The 10,212-nt window shown below is 46.1% G+C and overlaps 1 protein-coding gene across 4 annotated transcripts in view; it reads left to right on the forward strand.

Annotated features, from left to right (window-relative positions):
• MDGA1 (MAM domain containing glycosylphosphatidylinositol anchor 1) overlaps positions 1-10,212 on the forward strand; it is a 383,343-nt gene that overhangs the window by 147,519 nt on the left and 225,612 nt on the right. For all 4 annotated transcript variants that reach the window (XM_019527003.1, XM_019527001.1, XM_019527004.1 and 1 more), the window contains exon 9: positions 8,020-8,289. In XM_019527003.1, coding sequence (XP_019382548.1) covers positions 8,020-8,289 — 270 coding nt within the window. The remainder of the gene's footprint in view (positions 1-8,019; positions 8,290-10,212) is intronic.

Consider the following 10,212-nt stretch of genomic DNA (forward strand, 5'->3'; position numbering starts at 1 on the left):
GGAGGGAGGGAGGGGGTCATTTGAATACATTACCCTGTGCATGTGTGCGCATCTTCTGCGCACACACCATCTTTTTCCACTCATCTTTTGCAATTAAGGAAACCAAATGTGTTGAAACCAGGCACTTCAAGGTAACTGAGCCATTGGGAATGATGTGACTTTGCACTGCAGGGGAATAGTTGTCTTTGTAGTGTCTTGTTAGCATGAATTAATTGGACACTGAGTTTACATAGAGTTTCAGCATGTCTGGGCTAGGTTTGTGTTTGGGAGAGCATGTGGGGCGAAAGGTCTAGAAATTCCCACCCTGCGTGGACCCATTCCAAAACCTTATAAAGGGAAAGAGTGGGATAATGTACTAATCATCTCAGTTAATGCAGCAGAAGAGTACATCACTAAGCAAAACTGTCTTTATTAAAATAGGGTTTGACTTGCTGAATTAATTGGCTTGGAAGGTTTCTAGGAGAGAGCACAGGAGCTGAGATTCAGACAGTTGGTACATGTGTTTTGGCTCACTCTTTAAGAGCATTGAAACATGTGACTGGCAGGAAGACAATCCTCCTCCCCTCCAAATGCTACTTTGTCTGCCCCTCCCCACCCCCCAAATAGAGAATGTATTTGAGCAGGTTTGTTTTCATTATTAAGAAGAACAATACATATAACTTAGCATCAACATATGTTAAGAGTTCACAGTCCTTACACCTGTCCCCTGGGAGCCAAGTGAGTAATGGTCAGTAAACACAGGTTAATTCAGCTATGGGATAGTTTGCCACTTACAGTGTAATTTGCCATTGTTCCTGTCCCCCACCAGCCTCCCCAACCCAAGATCAACACCTGATAATTGGTCCCTACTGGATAATTCATCATTATTGGGATTTCCCCCTGTGATAAATTAATCAGTTTGTTATATTACTGCCTCCATTTCTACAGACTGGGATGAGAGACACAGGGAGTAATTTGCACAACACTATAGAAGGGAAGTATGTGATGGAGCCAAGATTAAAACTGAGGAAGTTTTCCTCCCAGCCCCTTATTCTACCCATGAGGTTAAATCATCCCTTGTAGCTGACAAAACAAACATTTGAGATCAAGGTTGGAAATATCCATTGCTTAATATAATTCTATATAGAAAACCCCTTTGGTTGGAACCTGTTGCGCCTTATTAGGATATAACCGGAAAAATACCTACTTGTGTATAATGTTGGTATATTAGTTGCATATACCCTTGTAAGTGACAATGGGATCCAGAATGGACAAACGTATCTATCCCAGGATAACAATTAGCTATCACTGTTCCTCACCACAAGAGGGTGGAGAGCAGGTAACAGCTTGCCATTTGCCTTTAACAAACAGCTACCTTGGGGAAGTTATAGAGAAATGAAACACAAGCTGATATAAACTTACCCCAACTTAGTTTTACTGCTGATTCTATTTCTACAGCACTTTAAGCAAAATGGCACGGCTTCCTAAACAGATAATTTCCCCAATATTTTTTTACGCTAATATCTCAGCTCTTCATGTCCTTACCGTATTGATGAGAGCTGTCCAACTTTGGCATAGTTATGAGATACACACAGCACTGGCATGCATCCCTTGGATCATATACTGCACAATCTACACTTTGTGGAGGCACTCCTCCTGGGATCCCTCCCCACTTCATAGACTGTACCACTGGCACATGGCCCACCCTGCCAAGCAGGTATGGAAGAAGCAGCTGCTGGGGCCCTCATGCCAAGTGTTAACTGCTCATGGGCCACGTGTAGCCCATGGGCAACATGCTGGCCCCTCCTGGGCTGTCTACCTGGTATAGATAATAAGAGCTTGTGTGTGTGCGACTGGATGGAAACAGAACTGACCAGCTGTGTGTTGAAGAACTTCTCATGTCAACAGAGGTTCCCATATATTTCTCTCTATGTGTGTTTTAGAGCAGGAGGATCTGTGATCCATCTCTATAGTACATGACAGTGTGCAGCATAGTGATGGCCATGCCATCCTAGGTAGCCATTAATTTGTTGGAGGGAAATTTCTAACTATGGGTTTAAGCCTGTTCAGCTACAAAGAGCTCTGTATATCCCAGGGGTCAATATGTACATATTCCAGGTACAGCAGCAATACAGTGGCATCAGCACAGACTTGCTGCCCGCTGGCTTCTCTTCCCTCCTGGCACTAATGGTAGAAGTGAGGCTCCCTGCCTGATTTCCGTATGTGGTACACTGGGCTGCTGGTAGGTTCCTGCTGCTTTTAGCTGCATAGTGTTATTAAGGTTGAACCTTAGAAAAAGATCAGAGGAGGATGAAAAGGCAGCTCCATGTGTTTGCAGTGGGTACTGGGATGTACGGGAGGATTTTGATTGAATTTAGGAGGCTACTGGACAGGGTGAGCTATGTCTAATAGGTCCTTAAAAATTATCCATAGTAGTTTCCCTGCCTTCAGTTAGGCTTATTTATTTTTGCAGTCAGTTGCAGTAACTAGTGTAATTCGAAAGACTGTTAATAGAACAGAGTTAATAGCTATCATTTACAAAAAAGGGCAGGCTTTCTCACAGGACTCTGGGTGTGAAATATGTTCTTTGCAGTGTTAATCCAGTAAGTAAATGGTCATTTATCTCAGCTCATGCACATGGGATCTGATAGAGTCTGCAAGACCTTTGTGTCAGCGCTAAGTATCTAGGATAGATCAGATAGATGCTAGTTACAACCAGTATTTCAGTTCAGTGTCTAAGTTTGAGAGAGACTTCTGCAGAAGAGCAAATTGCAAATAAAGCTGCCCTCTCATCTAGAGAGGCGGGTTATTTTCTCTTCTCTTGTTCCGTTTTGAATTTTATTTTCATCTTAGTAAAAACTAAGAACTTTCTGTGTCTCTCTCTTGTGATAAGAGGAAATCCAGTCATAAGCACAGAGTTGGAAGTCAGAACTCCTAGGCTCCACTTCCACCTGTGCTGCTGACTATCCATGTGACATGGGATCAGACAATGTTCTGTCCCCTTGCCAGTATTTCTCCACCTGCAAAATGGAAACAAGAGGAGCCTTATGGAGGTAAGCATGAGAATCCATCAGTAAAGTGGCTTGAAATTTGCAGAGATGTGAGCAGAGTATTAGTGGTGGCTTCTTTGATCCTTGTTGCAGTTTCCAGGCCTGGTCTGTCTGTAGTAAACCTGGCCCTTCTTGCTTCTGGGCACTGGCTTCCCCTTATCCTTCTGCAGGCAGCTATTATCTCTGTTTCTTCTGGCCCCAGATCACTGCAGCTCTGGTCTCACCTATGCCTCCTGCCTGAGCTTCCTCCCATTCCCTTTGGTCTGCCCACACTTCTCTCCTTTTCTTCCTGTTGTCCTTGATTCTCCCTGCTCCAGGCTGCAACAGCATCTGAGTCCAGACAAGCCACATCTCCTTCATCCTTTTTCTTCAAACACCACCTCTCAGTAATGCCCTTTTACAATCACTACTTTGCACAGGTCTGTGACTTTTTACCCTGGGAGCTCTCCAAGGCAGGGGACTCAGATGTCTGTTTGCGGTTTATCTGCATATCATATTTTAGCTGGTACAAAGAAAATCTAGTGCAGTATAATTAATAATCCTAACACCAGAGAGCATGCTCCACGTCTGGCCTCAGTCGGGCAAAGATGGGAAGAGAAAGAATCTTATACAGGGGTTGCCCAGCTATGGGCTCTTTGAGGTGACACAGCAGTGAGATACTAAGGAAGTGACAAGACTCCAGCGTTGTGAATATATGCGTGAGAACACATGTAGCAGCCCGAATAGTGAGTTGCAGCGAGTGGCTATAGAAAGGGAATGACTGGCCACACACCGATTGCTCTGCTTACTGTGGCTGATCCAAGCTGGAGGAGATTTGGTTTCTGAATGATCCTTACAAGCCAGCAGTTCAGCAGCATTAATTTGTTCATGTCCTGTAATCTATACCACTGGCACCAGTGCCACTTAGAGGAGGCAGCCACTCTTATCCTTGCCAGCCAGCTTCTGATATTGCAGTCTGCTCACGCATACGTGTTTTGTCTCTAGTTGCGGCACTGCTGTGTTCACATGTTCTTCAGCTTCCCTGGGCTGCCAGTCATTGCTAATGTCTGGTTCGCCACTGTCTGTCCAAGTCGCCTCCATTTATATGTGGCCCTTTTTCTTCATCGTTCATTCAACCCAAGCTAGACAGCCTACATGACAACCTGCTGTCCCAAGCTTCCTTGTTCCTGAGGAGAAATTGTAACTCTTTCTCACCCAGTAGGTAACAAAGCAGAGGGAGTCAGTAAACTGAGACATGCCTTTCTCATAGAAAAAAAATGCAGAAACATCTAATTCTTCACATCAGGTCTTTTGCACAGAGCCAAGATATGGCTGTGCTGCCATCATGGGACTCAGGGATGTGGTGACTTTCATGGAGGGAGAAATATCCCTTATCTTTATTGCCATTTCTGTGGCACTGGGGGGTCTGACCCTAGCAAACTTCCCTGAGTCACACCTAGTGACTGGAGCACTGAAGGCTGCTTAGTAACAGCCCTAAAAAAAATCCTGAGCTGGATCTCTCAGCCAAGTGCTGTTGTTCTCTTGTGAAGAAGAAAACTCTTCCCCACAGCTGGAATAGCAAATAAGCTATGTGGTGGGTGTGTGAGGATTGTCTCTGCACCAAAGACCACCACATTTCTCTGCCCTGTGGCACAGCAGCCCAAGCACAATTCTAGTTACTTCCAACAAAGCTGGAACATGAGAGGTTTTTTGCAGTACAAAACTCCACCCTGACACTTGATATCTCCTCATGCTGCTCTCCTCCTGCTTTTCCCCTATCACTGTGACCATCGTGCTAACCCAGCAGCTCCATTCACTGCAAAGCTCCTAGTCTGGCTCCTGGTCAAGTAGATACTTGGAGTGTCCCTTTGCTCTTGGGACGTCAGAGTGGGTTGCCTTAATTTGGTGGGTTTTATTTGTTCCTAGCAAGCAGACAAGTGAGTATAGCTTTTTACTATTGTTCAGTAATGTTGTTGATAAACCCAAGCTGTATGGCTCCATGTTTTTACAGCAGCAACATCTTAACATCTCTGCCAGCAGCCTGTTGCTTCTTGAATGATACCTAGCTAGGTAACAATCTGCCCTCTTCTCCCCTTTCTAGTACCTCTTGCCCTACTAGCTGGTCTGTAGTTCACTTGCCACACCTAAACTGAACCACGGGATGTGGTCAGTAGTTCAGTTCAGCATCAAAGAAAAACAAGAGGTGTCTGTATCTGGAACCTCTGTGTCTTATGCAAAAGGATCCTGGAGTCCTGTGCGTGCAGGGATAGCTGCCATCTTTGAGGTGGCATATGGCAGGTGTTTAACAAGGCACATCAGCACTGCACATTACATCTTTAGGGAGAAATTGAAAACTGTGTTGGGATCCTCCATGTAATCTCCTGGGTTTGGAATTTGGCCAAGAAGTCTAAGTTATACATGCCAGGGGAACTTAATAACCAAGAGCAGCCAGGACTCTGTTTCACTATGTTTCCAGCAAGACAGTTACCAACCAGGATCCATGCAGGAGCATTAGCTCAGCAAGTATATACAGAAAATTTGCAGAAACAGTTAGTACCATTTGTGGCAGCTCTAGCAGGTTCTCTGTGGAGGAAAGACCTAGGAGCTCTCCTTCCTGAAGGAATCCATCTCCAACCTAGGAGAGCTGGGAAGTTCCTGGCTCTGGGAGGTCAGGCTGCTGGTTCATTTAGACTGGCTTCTTCCACGTGCAAACTGCACTTTTGGTACAGAGGAGGGAATGCTGCGCTGGCGATTTTAGCTATACCACAACAGTCTGCACTTCAGTCTTGTGGCTGAAGCAATAACCCTTTCCCACCCACTCCCACTTCCTGTGTATCAAGCCCAGAAATGAGATTTTGAGGACATCTGGAAAGGTCCTCTGGCATTTACGTAATGCCGGTGTTTCCAGCATGCTCAAGAGCAGTGGCTTGGGGCAGTCTCAGAGCATCCACACTGCCTTATTTCCTACAGTGGACAGATATTCCCTGGTTACTGGAACAGAGGATGGTCCTGTTACCAGGGAAGGGACCACGCCATTTCTGCTGCTCTCAAGACCCTTCAGGGCCTCCTTACTTCATTGAATGGGGCTGCTCTCCCATCCCTCTCTCTCACTAGGTGAATTGCTTTGGTCAAGTGCATCAGGAATTGCTGTGTCACTTTTGAAGCTGTCTCTTTTTTTTCACGTCACCAGCTGGCCTTGATTAGAGTGTGAGTCCCCACCGGCTTCAATTAAGGAGCAGATGTGACCCAAGAAATGGGATAGCAGCTGGGGATGGAGATGGCATATTCATAGCACTAAGTCTAATCAAACAACTTCTCACATTATTCTCACTGTGAGGTGGGAGACGTGTGAGCCAAAGGCAAGTCAGTGCTCGGAGCGCCTGCTGAGACACGTTGCTAGCAAAGCCATCTGTAATGAGCTGACCATGCCATTCAACACAGCAGTGTAATCTCAGTCAAGGGCTGCTTTTAATTCATTTAAATGCAGTAAAGGACCCAGAGGCTGAAAGTTGAGCCAGGTACCTGAAAAATAATGTGGTTACTGTCAGGCAAGGGCTAACCAGCAAGGAAGATGCTGCTGCACTGAACCTGGAGACATCATTGTGCCCGTAGCAAAGGGGATGCTGTTGTCCTAGACCTGGAGATGTGATTATGCTCCTGGCATAGGAGGTGTTGGTGAATTAGACTTGTTGACATGGTTATACCTGTGGTGGAGGAGTTGCTAGGGCAGACCTGGAGACGCCATCATGTTCATGGTGGACGAGAAGCTGTAGAAATTCTTATGTTCATGACAAAGGAGATTTCTCATATTTGACCTGTAGTGGGTAGATGTTGCCTTGAGGCAAGTAGATTTTATCAGGCCTGAGGGAGAAGAGTAGTTATAATACAGGAGGTCTGCTATAGAGACAATTCTTTTTCCTTTCTGAAGCTTCGTCCATCCAACAGCCATTGGCTACCTTTGCAGATGCTGGTGCAGTCTTCCGCATTTCAGTAGGCAAGCTTGTGTTTTTCCCTACCTTCTATTAGTTTTAATTTAGTGCTAGTGGAAGGTGCCAGATTGGTAGCTCCTGGAAGTGAGGTTCCTCTTGTTAATTGAAATAGGTGGCAGCCCACTGGGTTCTGCTCACCCTGCCTGCCTGGCCCCGGAAACCTTTAGAAAAAGTAACAAACATCATCCTACTCCCCTTACCTCAGCAGAACAGATAAATGTCATTATCCCTATGCTAGTGAAAAGGGAAAATGAGGCATGGAGTGGAGTGGTAAAATGATTTACCTCCCAAGGTAAGACAATAAAGATAAAGAGGGGACTAGAACTCCAGAGTACTTATAGTCAGTCCTCTGATTTAACCACTGAGTTGCACTTCCTTGCAGACCTTTTGATGCTTGCATTAAGTACAGCCTCTCTAATGCTCCCCATGGAGTGTATGCTGTATTGGGGCAGACAGTGTACATCCCTCCAGAGGGATAGGCAATTTATATATTTTTAACTTTCCTCTACTGAACAATGAACAGGAGAAAATGGATTTCAGTGTTTAGGAGCTAATGCAGCTTGCAGGTCAGACTGGATTCAAGGAATTACTACTACTGTTATTTTGATTTAAGACTTGTGGGTCTAATGCAAGCTGCAGAGCTCAGCAATGTGGGTTGTATGTCTGATCACAAAGGGTGGCTTGCTGAAACTCCAGGGCTCAGCAGTAATGTCCCACTATAACGGCTTGGATCAAGATGAAACCTTGTCTCTCCATCCATGTTTTTCATAGGTGGCTCCCTCTCCCCTCCCCCCATATGTCAGACTTGCAGCCTGTTCTAGTCCAGATGCAAGTGGCTGACAGAGAGCTGATGGGACTCTTGGCTGGACAAATCTTTGGGAAATAGGAACTATACTCTATCAAAACTGGTGGGTGCCTGCATCGTGACGGATGCTATGGCAATGACTGAGGGTTTAAGTGGTACAACAGACTGTGCTGGAGACTGATGGCTTTTCTGTCTGTTTTTGTCATTTGGCCTCCAGTCCCCCCAGTGGTGGAACCAACTTTCCAGGACATTCGCCAGGGCTTAGGCCGCAGCGTCACCCTGCGCTGCACCATGCTGAAGGGAAGTCCCATGAAAGTTGCCACTGCTGTCTGGCGTTTCAATGGGAATCTCTTGACGCTGCCCCCTGCAGAGCAGCAGGACTACTCAGAGCTGAAAGTGGACAGCGTGAGCCGGGACACCAGTGGTAGCTATGAGTGCAGCATTTCAAATGATGTGGGGGTCTCCACCTGCCTCTTCCAGGTGTCTGGTGAGTCTTGCAGGTTGCCTTGTTCTTGTTCTCTTTTTAATTGACTTGTGTAATGCACCTAGTGGCTGGGGAGACAGAAGCCCCCTTCTCCTTAAGAAGAAATAGTGCAAGCAAGCTTCTTCCACACCATTTCTGAACCAGAATGCTACAGTTGTTCTGGAGGGACCATTCTCTGGATCCAGAAGGGGAGATCAACCTCTCTGTCTCATGCAGTCCTTCGTACCTCTGCTGGTACTGCCTGGGAGGGAAGCCAATCAGTGCCAGTTGCTTTGGTACGTTTTTGTGGCATGCACACCAGCCTGAAAGAAACAGGGCTGGAACCCACCCCACACGTCACACAGGCTTACTTATATGGCTGTTTGATGGTATCAGTTGTAAGCTATAGCCAACCTGAGTTGGATTTAAACGTTCAGCAACTTGGGAAGAAAGATGGTGCATCTCAGCATAAGTTCCCTAAAGAACCCAGTCCCCTCTTTGAAAACAAAGCCATTCCTAAAAACATGCATTCCCCTGGTTTCCCTAAGTCTTTGGACTGTCTTTCTGCAGCGATGCCTGGTTTTTATCTAAGCAGACAGGAGTGATACTCAGTGGATTTGCCACTCAGCTTTGCTTAAATCCAGCATGTACAGCAAACAAAATCCTTCCCAAGACCATAGGCACAAATGGGGCAGCAGTGTTTCAGCAGCAAAAAACACGTCTGCCCCAGCTACTTCTGCTGATCATTAAATCTGCTTTTCCCATGACCTAAGGATTGACTTGGGTGCCGGTTTCCAGACAAGCTCTTTATAAGGAGCTGTCTTGATCAGCGATAGACTCAGCTGAGGTACAGAGCTTTCTCACCACTAGCCGTGCAGTGTATTCCTGGACAAGCCTGAGCAAACCAGATCAAAGGGAATACAAAGAGGCCAGATCTTTTCTGAGGTTTGAAAGGCTCCAATGCCAGCACCTCCCATTTGCTGTGGCTGAGGTCTCACAATGTTTCTGCCCTTTAGGTTGTCCTTTCAGGAACATAATTGGTAAAACCCAGCCTATCTATTAGTTCCAGGAATATCATTGCTCTCAGCAAGTTTCCACCTGATTTTTTTCATATGTGCAAAGTTGGGATAATTCAGAGAAACATCCCAGCATTTAGATGCTCCAACAAGCCAAGCAGCAGAAATCACAGGAGAAGCTATAAAGCTGAGCTCTTCTGACATGCTCTTGAGCCACTACCTGAAATCAGGATTTCAAGTACCCTACAGTTCACATTTTGGTTTAATGGTTCTTGAAGAACTGGGAAGATTTGAATTTTGAACCCCCTCAAAGTTTGGGTGTAAAGAGTCATCTTCACAGGCCCTGTATTGTGCTCTATGTTGCTGCAAGTGATGAGAATGTCCACCTCTGTGCATGTGAAAGTTAGCAGAGGGAGGTGAGAGGTAGGTGAGGACTGCTTTGTCTTATGTCCTGATTGTCACTCTTCAAGCATTTGCAGCAAGGTGATCACAGAGACTTCCCTCAGTTATGTCCCTCTTTTCTAGACATCCCACTCTCATCCCTTTAGACTTCTGGAAGTTCATGTGACCCCAGATTGCTTCTAAAAACTTTGGTCCTCACTACCCTTTCTTCCTACGCCCCTGGTACTTCTCCCACAAATTAAATCATGGCAAAATGCGATCCTCTGTGCTCTGCCAAATGACACTTAATTTCTTGTGGTGTAGGCGATGTGTAGGAAAGGCACAGGGGGGCACATTGCCCCCCCGAGATTGGCTGCCATTCCACTCCCCCCCACTGTTGATGTTCGCCACCCCCATCCCCCCCACCACCAACACCACTGGTGGCAGCTGCAGGCAGTCCCCACTCACCGCCATGGTGCCCCCCCACTCATGGGAAGCACCAATCATTCAGGTCTTGTGGGCTCAGAAATGCTTCTAGCATGTGAATTCT

The sequence above is a fragment of the Gavialis gangeticus genome, unplaced genomic scaffold, assembly GCF_001723915.1.
Source record: "Gavialis gangeticus isolate Ggan-Ray unplaced genomic scaffold, GavGan_comp1, whole genome shotgun sequence".
In the NCBI taxonomy this organism is placed as follows: Eukaryota; Metazoa; Chordata; order Crocodylia; family Gavialidae; genus Gavialis; species Gavialis gangeticus.